This window comes from Mchenga conophoros, linkage group LG1, assembly GCF_057382185.1.
Source record: "Mchenga conophoros isolate Kocher_MC1m ecotype Shallow Benthic linkage group LG1, M_conophoros_male_GT1.1, whole genome shotgun sequence".
NCBI classification, from domain to species: Eukaryota; Metazoa; Chordata; class Actinopteri; order Cichliformes; family Cichlidae; genus Mchenga; species Mchenga conophoros.
In genome coordinates, this window is record NC_140526.1 from 43338456 (window position 1) to 43356367 (window position 17912).

At 37.9% G+C, this 17912-nt stretch overlaps 1 protein-coding gene across 1 annotated transcript in view; it reads right to left on the bottom strand.

The window, feature by feature from the left end:
• The window catches only part of LOC146583940 (otogelin-like), a 62793-nt gene extending 45690 nt beyond the window's left edge, over positions 1-17103 (bottom strand). Inside the window, exons 1-9 of the mRNA XM_085269025.1 lie at positions 17034-17103; positions 14765-14930; positions 3446-3553; positions 2647-2785; positions 2279-2413; positions 1982-2128; positions 1374-1493; positions 1036-1152; positions 733-889 (exon numbers count right to left, since the gene is read on the bottom strand). Of these exons, the coding sequence (XP_085125151.1) occupies positions 733-889; positions 1036-1152; positions 1374-1493; positions 1982-2128; positions 2279-2413; positions 2647-2785; positions 3446-3553; positions 14765-14930; positions 17034-17103 (1159 nt within the window). The remainder of the gene's footprint in view (positions 1-732; positions 890-1035; positions 1153-1373; positions 1494-1981; positions 2129-2278; positions 2414-2646; positions 2786-3445; positions 3554-14764; positions 14931-17033) is intronic.
• Positions 17104-17912: the final 809 nt, after the last annotated feature.

Sequence of the window (17912 nt, forward strand, 5' to 3'; positions counted from 1 at the left end):
TCTATACATACACACACATATATGTGTGTGTGTGTGTGTGTGTGTGTGTGTGTGTGTGTGTGTGTGTGTGTGTGTGTGTGTGTGTGTGTGTGTGCGTGCGCATGTGTGGAGAAATTGCTATACCTTTGTTGTAGAATTCACAATCGTACGCTGCACGGAAACAAAGAGACTCTTATTAATAACAGGATGAGTACTACTACTATCAATAATGATATAAATACTATGAAAGTAGTACTGAAAGGTACTTTATAAGCACGAAAAGTAGATATTAATTTTTATTAGAGCCTAACCAGTATAGGATTTTAAGATCAATATCAATATATGGTCATTTAAAATGCCCCACAACATAGTTTAAACTTGCATCAAGTTCTTCCCTTTTATAGTTTCCATCTTGACATTTACATAAATTATCTAATTTTACTGTTGAGAAGAATTTATATATAATTAATTATGACAACTATTAATAATAATTTGCTTTTCAACAACCGCTTTTCAACTGATAGCAGTTTAACTGATAACGATGTAACTACAATTAGAACATCATTTTTTTTTTAGTTTTTATGTTTTTTTTCCAGATAAGCTATTGAAGCTCAGTTATTCCTCTGTAATTAATTAAACATACAATGTCTACATTAAAATGTTCAAAAAGGAATGCTTTAACAAATAAAATCTGCAAACGTTAGCAAGAAACACTAGATGGGAATTTTACTCCCTGTGGTCTGACTGACTCACGGCATAGAGAAGGAGAACGCCAGTCCACAGGTACACCCTGGTGGCAGCAACGCTGGGCGTACGCCGCCACACTGGTGCAGAAACACTCGCAGTCGCCTCCTCGGCTGCAGGCACATGTGTCTGCTAGACAGTTCATGTAAAACCAGGTGACATCCACCTAAGGGCAAATATAAGAAATAATTTTTTTACAAATTTATTACAAATAGATGAATTAATAGCAAGTAGAATTTTACCCCTTAATTAAAAAATAAAAAGTCTGTAGTACTTGTAAAAAGCCCAGGGTAGAGACGTTTTGTTACTCACCACTGGGTGGCAGGCTTGGAAGATCTCACTGAGCAGGACAGCACATTGTCGTTTTGCAAAAGGTTCTCTGAGTGGACTGAGAGTGCAGGGATGTCTGATATCTGGACTGTTTACACACTAAAGACGCACACATACACAGGGAGATAAAAAGAAACATTTATGTCAAATGAGAAAGATCAATTCCACTATAAATGAATCACTATTTCAGTTTTCAAATAAACTGAAGTTGTGATGAATAGGCTTGCAAGTTATTGTCCAAGTGAAATGTTAATTTCACAGTTAATTGCCTTCATTAGATCATCAGAGCATGATGAACATACAGGTGATGTTTTGCTCACCTCTGTTGCAGTCCAGCTGTTTCCAAACTCCTGTGGTGTTGGGGAGTCGATGTTGTCAGGCGTTCGCATCTCATTCACTGTCTTCAAGTCAAAGTTCCCACACAATCCGCTCAGCTTCCCCTGAACACATCACATCGCCTCTTTTTAGCCTGTTAGCTCATATGTTGTTAATACCGTCATGATATTACATTTTACTTTATATCATAGCCTCTTAAAATTTGTGACTGACAGTAACACAGAACTGCCTGTTGGATGCTGCTCTGAGAGTGGTGTGTTCAACAGTCTGAATGAAAAAAAATCTGTTAAGTTCTTCAGTGCTTCTGAGATGATTCGCTGTATGTTCCTTTGTGAAAGGAAAGGACGTGCCACGATTCATAGCAACATACCGTCCGACCTTTCACAAAAATAATCAGCTAAACTACAAGTGATTCCCATCATGGCTGCAGATAACTCAGAGGTCACTCAGCTCAATTAGGAACCAGAAAAATCCTAAAATATCAAACTGGTATAACATCAGTTTATTAGGTATCATTTGTGGAGTCACCTTATATTGAAGATCAGCTGAAGATCTGCAAAAAACAAAACAAAACACTGAACCAGCATCTTACCTGCCAGCGAGGTCCAACCTGGACATGCACTGTAGTCTTTCGGTCCCAGAGGACTGTGACGTCTTCCTCTGGGAAATGAATCGCTGTGAAGTACCCAGCTGGCCAGATGAACATTATCTGCTTCCTGTCAATCACACTGGATGGATTCTGCATAAACGAGTGACTGTAGTTAGATGGCAGCTATCCACTGAAAAATCCTTAAATCTTATTCAGAAGAAACAAAGATGACACACAAAGACACTGTGCAGCACATCACTCTGCCCTAGCAGTAGAAATTGCTTTAAAAGTGACTCTTACTGGCTTCCCAGTGTCATCATCAAAAGCAACAAAGGATCTTCCAACATTGATCAGCAGGGACTTCCTGCAGATGATTCCACTGTCAAAACAGTCGATGTTCTCAGCTGTGACACTGAGCATTATATCAGCACTGCTCTGTGGAGGTGAGAAAACACAGCTGCTGTAACAGTAAATGTCTTTATAGCTTAGAAATCTCAGTGTAACAATAGGCTTAGTGTTTATTATTACAGAGTAAAGCAGGTTTGTGTGTGTGTGCATGTGTGTGCGTGTGTGTGTGTGTGTGTGTGTAAGGGGGGGGTCCACTGTTATGGACCAAAAAGTATATCACATGCTCATGTAATGGCTATAATAATCTTTTTCTCACATACCTTTACAAGATAAACTTTACATGCTCCAACGTAGTCGAATAACAGCCCATCAAACGTCCTGTAGTGGCGATCACCGTAAGCCGTGCACAACGATGGACACGGCTGAAATACACACTGGAACGTCCCATGCTGGCAAACACTACAAAGACAGCAATGCCTCAGTGATTCGGCATCAACTTGTTCCCACTTAGTTAGAGGACATTTTTTTCACATCTAATGGCCTCCTTTTGTTGAGAGCCTCAGGTTTACAGAAGGCAGAAAAGTGACCGGTGAATTGTCAAAGGCTGAACTGCAGCTCATTGCACTATTAGGCTGTCATCTACATCTTCTTCCCTGGCTGAGGCTTGAAGAAGAAATGGAAGGATGGGAGAATGACTGAGATCACTGGGAGAGTGTTTCCTTTCACTAGCGATGAACAGTCTGAAGCAGAGAATCAAAGAGTCATACAAGGGCCCGCTCTGTTTTCAAGGCCTTTTTCTGTGCTGTGATAGCAGAGAATTATAGATATCAGGTGGCCACTTTCGATGCTCTGACAACCTCGGGATTCTGAGCTTTCAGGCTAAATCTGACTTTGAAAAATTGGCGATGGTATTAGAAATTTAAGCAAACGCTTGATGATCATATTAATTTGACAGCTATTGTTGGCGAGGCCAAGACCAAATTTGTAAAGCGTGACAAAATGAATTATTGCCTATAGAGAGAAGGGAAATATGATATGTGAAGATATGTAACATGAAAGGAAGATTTTCAATTTTAATGAACAAAATTTTCTAAAAACACTGAATCTGTGGAAACATACCACTGGTAGCAGGGCGAAGAGACTCTGTCACCAGGGTAATACTCTTTTCCTTTCCACAGACAGGGGCATGCAGCGGGCTCAAAGCACTCATCTCCATGTTTCAGCAGCCTGTGGGAAACACCCAACTGTTAAAGGAAAAACACTTTTAAAGCACTGAGTTTATGTAGAATTGAGACCAATGAATTCTGTATGCTGGGGCTGAAAAGTAAAGCCAGTGTTAAAGTGCCTTAAATCAGCATGTTTTTTTCTAATAGCCAGCAGGGATCAAAAAGACTTGGCTGTCAAGCACTCTACTCATCTCTCTGCACACATATCTTGATGTTATAAACATATTCATTAGAGTCAACAAGGAGACTAAATGTGGGTATGCTTCATTGTGTGATTAACAAGTCATTCTTAGTCGCACCTGCCCCTTGCTAAGCTTATTCTTATTCAAAACACCAAGACAGAGTATAAAGATGTTAAGATTTTACAACAAGACTAGTGTGAATCTATATCCTTTTTAATACAAAGTCTCGATAAAAAACAGGAGCACATGACATCTTGAAAGCATCTTGAATTACTGTGGTGCAGTGCTTTGGACTTGCCTTCATCACCACTGCCACTGAAAATGTATCTGACATGTTTAAATGTGAAGCAGTTTATTTAAATGTAAAACCATCTTTCCAACAGCTTAAAATTTGCTAAAACTGAGTCATAACACAGGATAATGATCACAAACACAGCATCAAATCTACAACAGAATGGCTGAAAAAGAGTCAAAATCATAAATGTACATAAATGAATACCTGCAAAGCCCAATAAACTGAAGTGATATTTGTTTTGTTTTTTAAGTGGTTTGCCAGAGGTTTCCTGATGGTTATCACAAGCATCTGAACGAGGTGGAACTTCCTAAAGGACGCTTAGTGAAATATTAGTGGGGGCATGTGTATATATCTGATCTTTTATGTATACTTTTGACCCTGTGTGGATTAGAGAAATTTCCAAAGTAAATTCAAACTTCTGTACCCAGGTCTTGCTTTTTAAAGATGTATGCTGTGATGTATTGTGCCATGAAAATCAAACAGATAATCATTAGAAGTCTAAAATTACCATGATATTTACGGATAGGAATCGAGAACCAGTTCTTGTAGGAAACTGGTTCCCAGTACTGCAATTATGTGTGTCAGAGGCAGTCTAGAGCATGGATATGGAAATTTATTCTTATTGCACAAAATGATGAGATAAATGGTAATGTGGAAAACTGCATCCAAGACAGAAACAACCGCATTGTGCTGCTAACACAACTTTGGTTCTTTGCAAGCACCTGCCAAGACTAGCTTAGTCTTGGCAGGTGCTTGCCAAGACTAAGCTGGGTTTAAGAACCCAGAGTGGAAGCTGAGTGAATACCAAAACTGAGTATGCAGACCCTTAACTTCAACAGGCAACAAGCAGATGAGGAGTGAGGCTGCAGCCTCCCTTTCTACCTGTTCATCTTTCTAAAGTAGAATCATTGTGGCGATCGCTCACTTGTGCTGTTTTTTTTTTTTTGCTATGTGCGGTCAGCGTTGTATTCTACTATGAGAAAGATTTTAGACATGTGTGTCCTCATTAAGGATTTGTGTTGGTGTGTGGGGTTGTAGCCTCAGGTTTATGTTGCTAAATGGTGATTATGAGACAGTTTCTGTCAGCTATTTACATGTTTACAGAGTAACATGAAAGTACAAACCAACAATCACCACTTGAGGAACCTAACCGATGTAAGACTATGCATTTTTAAATTCCATTAACATGATTTTATGTTCATTTTAAGTTGACGGACAAATAATTGTCCAATAATTACACCAAAAACAGTATCTATAACAGCCTACACATATCCGTTTACTTACTAACTTTCCCTGACCCTAACCAAACACCCACTGCCAGCCAGACGTTAATTAAAAATCAAAGACCGCTTACCGTTTACTACCAAATGAACATGATGCACAAGCAGCTCTGCCCCTACCAGAGAGTATGATTTAATTTGTAAAGCACTCATTGAGGAGGGTTAATCACTCCTGAAATCTAAATAGGCAAATCATTTCCAAATGATCATGTTGAATTTAATTTAAAACATCCCTGTATCCGTACAAAATTAACAAGTTTTTACATCTCTATGTGTGGAGTGAAGCTGTGGAATAGACTAAGTGAAGAACTGAAGCAATCAGCATGACTCAGTTCAAAAATATGTTTTTTGCAAAGTACAGGGAGGAGGTAGGGTTTTGATCGGGTGTCTCACCCACTATTTTCACACTGGGGATGTGTATATGTGTGTGTGGGTGCAACTTATATTTATATTTAAGTTATTTATAATTATTATTGCTTTGTTTTCCTTTTGTTTTGTTTGCTTGTCTCTTTTTCTCTGTTGTTGTTGTTATACTATTTAAACATGTTCAAAATAAAGATTCAATTCAATTCAAAATTCTGCATCTAAATAATCCAATCTCTCTGAAAGCAGTGTTTTTTAACTATTGAAGAACAGTGACCTAAAGGCATGCTATCAAGTTATAGCGTTGTCATTTTGCCAAGAGAATAACAGAGGTAGAGCCAAAGCAGGTCTGCTTCCAGAGCAGAGAGATGCCAGGAACCCAGAACAAATTTCAGGGGTGGGCGACTGTGGACTGTAACGCTCATGTTAGCTACATGAGAAAACCAGACAATTAGGATTCTCAGAGATAGAGAAAGAAACAGTCTTTGTCTGCAACCATCCATTTGCTTTCGTCTCTGCAAGACGAAGCTGATAAGTATCTTGTAATATCCATGGTTGAGCTATATCCACTGGCGAGGCTGCCGTGACATACTGAATAGTCTCGCCACAAACCTCAGGTTCATCTGAGTAGAGTTACACCACAGATAAAACGGTGCTAACAGCTTCCTTTATCTGGCAGCCAAACTGCTGTATCAATTTCTCTGATCAAAGATATGAAAATCATTTATTGTTCTGACCTATGAGCACATTATGAATAAATTCTCATAAACACAGCCCTCATTTTGAATTTCATTCTTTCGCGTGATGTAAAGTGGACTGAGGAATAAGTAGTTGAAAAACATGATGACAGATGAGTCAAACAGCGCAATGGCTCGACTGCAGTCTGCCTTGCATTGAGTGTACTCCCAAGTGTTGCACACCAAGTAGAGACAATAAGCTGAAAATTATCCCTGACGGTATGCAGCCTATGGCCTAGATTATTAATGACGTTTGCAATCGTAAATTACATTCACAAGATTAGCAGGTGAATTGATCCGTTTATTTGGGGCAGAAAATAATTTAAAGAAAGACTGATGTTTTTCTTTTCTACTCTCCCGGAGTACTCAAAACGCTGTATACAACATGCCTCATTCACCCATTCATACAAGCACTTCTAAACACAAGTGCAAACTAAAGTACATTCACACATCGTCATACTCATCATACTGATGAGTATGACCAGAAAGCAATTAGACCCTCTGATGACGATGAACGCATCAGAGGGCAACTTGGGGTTAGTATCTTGCCCAAGGATATTTGGCATGCAGACTGGAGAAGCCAAGGATCGAACCACCGACCTTCCAATTAGTAGCTGATTTGCTCTACCACCTGAGCCACAGCCACCCTGTGTGTGAGATCTATCACACACAGATCAAAACATGCTGACATGATGACCATTTCACAGTTAATAAAATGCATAAAATAATTTCTGCTACAAATTGCCTCATTTTTTCAGTACTGGGGCGTCTTAGTGCAAAGTCTGGGATGAGGAGGATATACTTTACTACATTTTTACATTTTGCAAGTAAATAATTTTTTTTTTAACCAGATGTTCCCCACTTATCCTAGACACTAGCTCTTTCAAAAGGCAGCAGACCTGACAAGGTATATCATCTTTATCACCTAAACTTGTTTTTGCTTACAACACACTGAATCATCTCATGAGTCTAAACTAAAACAAAACCTGTAACCAAAACCAAATTCCAGCAGGCTGCATGTTTCTGTTTTGCACCTGAAAGTCCAGGTTCATATGAGTTCAGCTGGACTAATTGACACAGAAGGAATGAATGATGGTCTACATTTTGATCATAAACAAAGTGTGCCATTGTGAATGCAGACACAATGGATTCATCTGTCTGCACCTCAGCTAATCATTTCCCATTAGAGGTTTTAAAGTCCCGCTTCAGATGAATACCTTGCAGTTGACTCTGAGTTTAGAAAGGGTTTTTGTATTTTGATAGTCATTTAAGTGTAGAGTTAATATAAGAAGAAGAAGAAGCTGCTTATCATTTGTTGACTGCTTTAGTAAACACAACTAAAGCTGTGGAGATATAGTTAATATTATTGAAATCAGAAATCTTATAAAGGTTATTATTTCAATGTCCAAGATGTAAATATGACACTAGGGTTTGAAGAATTAATTAAAAGTAAAAGCTACATCTCAGGTCTGGGGGTTAGGGTTAGGGAAGATGTGTTTTTTTATTTGTCCTCAAATTCATCATTTATATAGAAAATAAGCTGCAATAAATTTGGTATGTACCAGTTTCAACTGTTTTAGATTTTTAAATACTCTCTATATAAAGATTTGTGATTTTTTTTATTGCATGTGACATTTTATTTTTTTTAAAGTGTTTATACAAACCTCATCGTGCTGTAAGCTCAGACAGTTGTAAAAGCATAGTAAATACCAACATCATCCTATAAAATACTCAAGAACTAAGTTGTTTAAGATAAGATAAGATAAGATAAGATAAGATAAGATAAGATAAGATAAGATAAGATAAGATAAGATAAGATAGAACTTTATTAATCCCTCGGGTGGGTCCTCTGGGAAATTCGACTTCCAAAAAGCACAGCAACGACCGAAGTTACAGTTACAGTTACCGTTTGAAAACGGTACAAAGAAATGCCAATGCATCTCAGCCCTTTCAGGTCAGAGACAAGAGAATCTGAGAAGGTAGATAAACTAACTGCTGAGAAATGCCAACAAAGATTAGTCAATAAACAGACAGGGGTAAGTTTTGAACTGAATCCTGGTGTTTCCTCAAAACAGCTCCTGTTTTGATGCTTTCACTGGGCAAAAACTATTCATCAGATTCATCCTTTACACTATTGGTATTAGTATTGCTGTCCAAATGCATAGTGAATTTGAATATTTACATAATATACAGTGTATTCACTGAATCCCACAGTGTCTCATAAAAAGGTTGTGCACAAAAATTCCCAAATGCTCAATGTTCACAATTGAAAAAAAGCTATTACTGTTACTCATCCTATTAATTCTATTCTACCAAAGATAGCTTAATTTCACCAGAGAACTTAGCCTTGAGATATTGTTCAATTAACAGAAATAAACAGGTCCGGAAACAAAGCTCAATTATGCTTGTGTCTGCTAGCAGTCTGCTAATAGCTAATAGCAGACTGGTTGATTAAGTATTTCTGACAAGCCACATTTCTTGATTGCATCTGTAACGAAGCTGCTAATAAGCTGCTATCATTCATTCTGGTGACTGGTGATGAAATGTGAAAGACTAGAAAGACAGCCCCCAGTACTGTAGACCATCATGCATTGCCCTGAAAGAAAAATTACAGGTGGACGAAAGGCATGAAAGCAGCACTTTTCAAAGTGAACAGCCACAAAGTATGTTCTAAATATGAATTAGGAAATAAATTGCATATTTTGTATTTATCACACAAATGCACATATATATATAAGAGCAATGACATTAATATTAACAGTACGGAGAAACTCACCCTGTAGAATTTTGCCAGTTAGCTCGTAACCCTAACCCTCGACAACTTAAATATCAATACTGAATGAATTATTTTGAATACCTGCTAATGCAAACCACAATGCTAGCTAGCTAAGACTAAATTTAATGTTTGCCAACATTAATGCTACCAAAATACAATATTAAGGTAGTTTAAATTTTGCTTTTTAAACTTATTTAGAATTTTTGGGGGAGGGTGTGGTGAGTCATGTTAACATCACTGATTTGTGAACTCTATAAATCTTTAAAATAAGAATCATAATAAAGGTTTCTTCTGTAAAAACAACCCTTGATTAGCAGAAAAACAAACAGGCTTCTATGTAGCAGAATATGACTCCAGGCTGATCTCATACAGATCAGTTGATCTCCCAGTGAACCTTAAACTGTCTCACTATCACTACACTCATTAATACATCTGTCATCAAGAAGCAGAAGGGCTGAATGAGATTTCTTTGTGCCATATTTTTTTAACTCAGGTTTCAGTGACTTTTTAAACACCTGAGCTACAACTGGACGACAGATTTAGAGGTTATGATGTTGTTGACACCCAAAAGGTCAGTTTGCTCCATGTAGTGAACAGGGATATCTGAATCACACCAGTGAGGTCAGCAAAGGTGACTCAGGGTTCAGATGACCATTTTTGCCCCTCTCCGACCTTTTCACCGTATCACTATATTTCAGTAGGTTTGCTGAGATAGTGCTCTGAGTAACAGGCAGAAAACCCAGACTGGTGCTATTTATAGAACGGAGCTAAAGTAACCAAGGGGAGCTTCAATGCAAGGCCAAATTCCAGGAAGTCGGTTCAACAAACTCTGAGTCTAACCACAAACTCCGAGCTGATTTACTCTGAGATCAGCAACTCACAGTTTCCTCTTTAAGAAAGTAGGATGATCAAAGTAAGTTCAATCAACTCTGAGTATGTTGACCCTGAATTGAATGTGTTTGTAGAGAAAGAAAGCAATCCTCAACAGAGCTTCAATACTAAGATTCACCATGGCAACGATTAACTAAAGAACAGATCCCTTTTTATCCAGTGAACCAAGGCATATGCATTCAGGTCAAGTATAATGTCATAATTTTACATTTAAATTTGAAATCTAATCATCTAACCTGACAGGAACACGGGTGGGGTAGGCACTGAGGGTAAAAAATATGGAAAAACAAATAAGACAGAGAAATGATGGATATTAGTTAACTAGATAGCAATATACTCTGGGATGGATCTGCCCTTTTATTGAATAAAAAATACGTTTGTGAGAACTTTTGATTGTTTCCTCTTTTTTTTAAATTAGTCTAATTGTTCAGTAAAACTTAAGGCTTCTATTATTTCTGCCATTTATGCTTCAAAATGAGATTTAGAGAAAGACTATGCTTTAATTTTCACCAGTTTAACCACTAAGAATTTAAGCTAATGGCAGTCTTCACTGACATACATTAGGGTTATTTTCTTGGAGAGACAGCAGATATGTTTTAATAATAATAATGGATTGCATTTATATAGCTCTTTTCGAGACCCTCAAAGCGCTTTACAATTCCACTATTCATTCACACACTGGTGGAGGCAAGCCACATTTGTAGCCACAGCTACCCTGGGGCAGACTGACAGAAGCTGCCATATCGCGCCATTGGCCCCTCTGGCCATCACCAGTAGGTGAAGTGTCTTGCCCAAGGACACAACGACCAAAACAGACAGGGCTGGGGATCGAACCGGCAACCTTCCGGTTACAAGATGAGATTCCCAAGTCCCTGAACCACGATCGCTCCGTTTTAATGTTAATGTTACCGTTAGTACTCATTGTAATTCCGTCAAAACAAGTCTTGAATGTAAAGTTTTTATTTATATTCATCATATAATAAGAAAAATCTAACCTTGGTCTTGTTTTAGCATTTTTTTGACTATATAAATACACATAGCACAGTACAGTAGTACTTCAGATTATTTAAAAACACATTTAGACAATTAGTAGTTGTTTGAATTATATTTTTAATGGTTTTTCAGTGGTGTGGTGGTGGATGGTGGTGGATACAAACAAGATGCTTAACGGTCAAACATCAGCTACTTTGATATATTTTGGGGTCATGTGGGTTTAGTGAGTTGTGTGAATGGGTGACAAAAATGAATTGAGACAGGTCAGTTTGGAGCCTGATCATCGATGCTGACGTGATATGTACAATATATATTTATTTAAAGTTTATTTGTTCAGCATTGCCTTGCTGATGATCTTTTGTAGTACATGTTAGTCCAGAACTATATAGCATTCACCGTTAATGGTGCCTTCACAGATTTACAAGTGACTCGAGTCAATGTTTACAAAAGCATCCCTCTATACTAGAGATGGCACGATACCACTTTTTTATGTCCGATACCGATACCGATATCATAAATTTGGATATCTGCCGATACCGATATGAATCCGATATAATGTTTTTTAATCAACAAAACTGTTTTTTAAAATATCTTGCTGCATTTTGCAAGTCTGCAAGTTCATACTCAAGTTTAAAACAACAACTACACTAAAGCTATTCTGTTATACCTGTATACAAAAAAATATTTCATAGTTCAGCAATACTGATCAATCTAATAAACTTAAACCTACACCATCCTCACTATTCTGGTATTTTAAAGAGTACTTAGCGTAAATATTAAGCAACCTAACTAATAGGGTTCCAACTCCCAGCAACAACAAAAATAAATAAATAAAAAATAGGGAACCACCCCTCACGCTCCACCTTATGATGCTTAATCGACGTAATCAACCTTAATTTGATGAAGTGTGAAAAAAATACACAGAAATCAATTATTTTTCAAGAAATATTAAATAGATTCAACATCTTTCTTCAACAAAATTGCAGACTGCACAGATGGTACCTTCCCAAAGTAAAAAGTACTATAGCTTACTAGGGTATATATATTAGACTTAATAGTTACTATATACAGTAATTGACTTCTATTCATTTTACATCAAATTAAAACTTTGGGTGTCAGATAATTATTTATTAAAAGCTCGACATTTTAAATGAGAATAAGAAAGAAAGTATGTCTTTGTGCCCCCTTTTCCCTGTTCATGCCCTATCGGCCCCCCTGGCTAAACTTTGCTAGATCCGCCCCTGCACAGTTACCAGCGTCAGCTACATAGAAAAAGATCCTGGTGTAGAAAGTAATATTAAATACATTCAAACAACAGCTGATCAAGCTTAAACGTGCTGCTGTTGTTCAGCCACTGGTTTCCTCTTTCTGGTGCAAAGTGGGCCAAAAGCAAACCAGAGACACGGACTCGCGACAGAAAAGCCGATCAGCTGATCGTTAAGCAGTTTCATGATTGAAGTAGCAGCCGGAGAGCGAGAGGCAGTCGCTTGTTAAGATTAACGCAGGAATGCTTTACAAACATTCAGAGATGGACTTACACACTTGCTTTACTTCTCTCGGGATAACTTTGTCGGAGATGAAATGCCGGGTTGCTAGCGAAGCTCCACATGCTATCCAGACCACCGACAGGTCCCGCATGCCACAGCCGCTCTATCACGTGACCACACTGCTCCGACGTGCTAACGTTCTGAGGTGAGTTACGGCGTGTTGCAAGTTTTGTGAGGTGCTTTCGAGATATTTAATGGATCGGATTACATTTTTTATTTTTCTCCGATATCCGATCCAGTAATTTAGGTCAGTATCGGACCGATACCGATACGTAATATCGGATCGGTCCATCTCTACTCTATACAAGAATGTTGGTGTTTGATCTGTATATTGGCAACAAACCAGATGGTCTCTCATTTCAGTGGTGTCTATGTTTTCCAAATGTAAGACTTTCATTGGTCAGATAGTTTTCCAAATCACCTTAAGCGATAGGTTTTATTTTTTCTCAAATTAAAGCTAGGGCCAAATTCTCTGACAATGTCAGAAAGCCTAACAAGGTCAGTTTTATTTGTTAATGGAAATCCTTCATAAATACGTGATTTGAGGTTCACAGATAGAATCTTTGATTGTCTTTTAAGAGTTACCATTTTAGCGCTACACTGTTTCATTGTTCTTTTGTATACTTATTCAGCTCTTCTGCTTTTACATGAAAACAAAGATTTTATATTTTTGACAGTTCTAAAATCGAGAAATATAATCCTTCTGTTTGCAGGTGTAGCGCTCTCATCAATCAACTATATAATCTATGCAAATATGTCATAAGATGCGACATCCTTAAACTAACCCTTGCCTGTGCGTATTGTAATCAGGATGACTCCTGGTTGATGTCACAGAATGAAACCACTTAACCCCCCTTTCAGGCTGACAGCCAGAGAGGATTAAAGGGGTCAGATGACTGTATTCTACCCATAATATCTGTTCACCTCATCTGTTGGAATCCCGTCCTTTGTCTGCCACAGAAATCTGCACTTTTCCTTATGTCACATCAACAGACACTTCCACAAGGCTTATATCTTTAAATCTATAAATGTAAAAATTTCCCCAAAAAAACTTAATTCCAACTTATACATTTTACTGGTCTGACCAGTAGATGAAGCAAGGCAGTCCCCCCCCCCCAAAAAAAGGAATTAAAAACCAGGAAAATTCATGTATTAGAAGCCAGCAGGGAATTAGCAAGTTCAACCAGAAGATGAGTCAGGTTAACAGAACAACTGGGCTAAGTTATCTAAAACTGTCCACACAAAATGAACAGCTACGTCTGCTTATTACTTTATGTTGGGAAACAAATGGTTATAATGAAGTGCTGACTACATGTATCACACAAGCAGCATCACCAGGTATGGGAAGGAGGGGGGTGGAAGACTATTTCAGGCTTCTGTGACATTTTAAGAAAGTTTAATCAACCTGCAGCCAGTTTCTCTGTGACATCAGCTTCAGTCAGGTACACTAACAGCATAAGATTTCATTAAGTGAAACACTCATTTCTTGACCTTTACTGCTCAAGAAAAACATCTTGTTCCTTTGCTCAATCAACCTGATACCAAATAGTTAACTAGCATAACTACAGTCTGCTATGTGTGAACTTTTCAAGATTCTGTACCACTTAAGCAGGAGTTTGGAACCCTTTGTTTTACCTCATTGTTTTACCCTGATATGAAACAAAAATGTTAAATTGTTACATTCAGTCTCCATCTTTAGTCTGACCATACTTCCACTCTGCACTGTGACTAAAGACCAATGCATGCACAAGAATCTCAGGGTTATTACGAGTGGAGAAGTGTGAATAATCAGTTTGATCTTTCTATTTTGAATTCTGTTATTTACTAGTTTGTTGCTACAGATCACACATCCCAGAGAGTCAGCTGAATGAAAGCAAATAAATTTTTCCAGATACCTTTTCTATTTTTTATATTCAATTTCTCTATTTTTCTCCTTTTCCCTTTTTAAATTTGGATTCCATAACAACGAGAGTAGCTTTTGTTTAAAATTGTGAAATGAAGAATTACAATCAAATTAAAATAAAATGGATTTTAAAGTGCAGTACTGTCCAATCAAAAGGAGTTTTTTTACATTATAAAGCAGCCATTACCTTCTATGTATAACTATTCACCAATGGACAGAATACATTTGTACTAGCTGTCACTCACCCAGGCGGGCAGACACATCCAGCCAGACAGGGCTCGTGTGATGAGCAGGTGAGGTTGAGCAGGTAAGACTCACAGGTGCGCTCACAGGACACACCCCTTCCCGGCAGGAGGCCATCCTCCCCTTCTGAACAGTTCTGGTAGATCTGACCTTCTGGACACAATCTGTCTGTAAGTAAAAATGACATCACAGATTTTTTGTAGATTTTTGGTGTCACTTTTAAACTGACAGTGAAGAAGAGTGAAAAATTAGTTTGTTAGGTATGAATGCTGAACAACATAAACACATCAATGTTTTAGCTCATGCATTATTAATCTTCACTATCAAAAAAGGCACTTTTTCACATTTTCTTAGGACTGTAATTTCTCACAGTACTCACAGTATGAAAGTTGATATGACACAAACATATATATCCACTGACTATTTTTCTTTTGGCTACTTCCTTTAGGGGGTATCACAGTCAGTCACCTGCCTCCATCTCATTATATCCCTAGCATCCTCCTTTGTCACACCCACCCTCTGCATGTGCTCCTTCACTACATCTGTGAATCTTCTCTATAATTCGTCTGCACATGTCCAAACTATCTCAGCCCTGCCTCTCAAACTGTTCAACCTGAGCTGTCCCTCTGATGTATTCATGACTAATCCTGTCCATCTTGGTCTCAAAAACACTCAACATCTTCAGCTCTGCTACATCCAGCTCAGCTTCCGATCTTTTTGTCAGTCCCACTATCTCCAAACCGTACATTATAGCAGGTCTCACTACCATGTTGTAAACTTTCACTCTAGCTGCGATCCTTCTATCACAAATCAGCCTGACACTCATCTAGACCCACTCCACCACACTCGAACATTCTTTACTTTTCTTATGTCTGTTGCTTTGGATGGTTCAACCCAGGTATTCAAACTCATCCAACTTCATTATTGCTCCTCCTTGCATGTCCATCTTTCCTCCTGTCTCCTTCACAAATATATTCTGTCTTCCTTCTACTAACTTTCATTCCTCTTCTTCACAGAGCATACCTCCACCTCTCCAGACTCTTTCAACTGCTTCTTACTCTCACTACAGATCAACATATTAGCTGCAAATATCATCCACAGACACTTCTATCTGACCTCCATCACAATTTGTAATACCACCCCCACCACTGCATACCTCACGTTGTCTCACTGTCCTTTTAAATGTCCTGCACTATCCTCACATACTTCTTCTTCTCTTGGCTATAAGAAAGATCCACAAAGACACAGTACAACTTCTTCTGACCTTCTCTATACTCTCCAATAACAAAGCAAACATCACATCTGCAGTGATCTTTCCTGGCATGAAGCCATATTGCTTCTCACTGATCATCACCTCTCTTCTTGACCGAGCTTCAACATATACACGGTAAGGTTCATCCCCTTTGTCACTCTGTAGTTACTACAGATCTGCACATCACTCTTGTTCTTTAAAACTGGTACCAGTACACTTTTTCTCCATTGCCCAGGTATCCTCTGATTCTCCAAGACTGTATTAAACAATCTGCTTAAAAAGTCCACTGCCTTCTCTCCTAGACATCTTCATTATTCCACAGACATGTCACATTGGCCAATTGTCTTTTCACTCTCCATCATCTTCATACCTGCCCTCACTTCCTCCTTACTAATCCTCTGCACTTCCTGATTCATTAACTTTCCTCCATCTGTTCTCTCTCTCATTTTCTACATTCATAAACTCAAAATACTTCCTCTATCTTCTTAACATGCTCTCTTCACTTGTTACTACATTTCCATATCTATCCTGAATCATACTAACCTGCTGCACATACTTTCCAACTCAGTCTCCCTCCCTACTTAATCAACGCAAGTCATTTTGTCCTTCCTTGTTTTCCAGCCTCATGTACAACTTATTATAAACACTTTCCTTTCCCTCTTCTCTCTTTGCTGTTCACCCAGCCTCCCAAACTTACTTCTTTACTTTCTTCATCTCCCTGACTATCCCACTTTTCTTTGCTAACCTTTTCCTTTTATCACTGTCTTGTACTTCCTCATTCTACCACCAAGTCTCCTTGTTCTCATTTCTTTGTCCAAAGGACAAATGCCTTCTTGGTAGTTTCCGACTTCAGCTATACCCTTCCAGTCATCTATAACTCTTCCCTACCATCCAGCTCTTGTCTCAATATCTTTCTGAACTCTGAGCTCTAAACTCCTCTTCAACTTCTATTATTCAATTCTTGTTTTTGCCTTAAGATTTAAAAAAAAGATCAGATTAACAAAATCAAATGGACTCACCTGTGCCTGTTTGTGTTTGGGACACCAGTCTACCATTCAGACAGAGCCTGCAGGAGGCACAGAGAGACATTACTCACCTTAATGATGGCAACTGGAGAAAATTCATAGAATTTTCACATATTTAAAATTAAATACAGGTTTGGTACTTTGGTGATAATGTCAATATACTGCAATGTATGTAGTTTCTGTTATTTGTCCTCTTACATTGACTTTGCTCATTTTTGGTAATTTCCCTAATATGAGTTTCACCAAATTAGAAATTTAAAGAACAGATTTATACTCCCCAGGTGATTCAGTCTTTCTCAAGGTGGAAATTATATTAGCTTTCTTCCACACATTGTATTGTTTCACCAAAAAGGTTGCTGATTACAGCTGGTCCCTATACAATTTAAACAAACAGCCTGTGTTACATTACTTGACAGAAGTCTTCTGATGTTGGATCTCTGGACAGAACTTGCAAGAAATCCAACATCATCTCCAACAGGAAAGAAATGTTCCTGTTTTGTTTTTTGTTTTTTGTGGAACTCTAAAACGTAATATTTTTAATATGCAGGGAAGAACCTAATAAGCTCTTGGCCTAACTTAAAGTAACAATTTGAATTAAACAAAGCAATTTTTTTCTATTTTGAAAATTTTTTAATTTTCTGGAGTCTTTTGTTCATTCAAACATTTGACTTGAAACACTTGATTGAAAAGAATATCTCTAGAAAAATATAAACTTTTCTTACACAGATTTTCCTTTTACGTGGTCGTGACTGACAGGAGGTAGAGCTTTTTATTGAGAAAAAATTAGGAAATCTGAACCACAGCAAACCAGAAACTTTAGACTCCTTTGTTCTGAAAGTAAATTCTGCTCCTCAGTACTGCATTATTTAACTG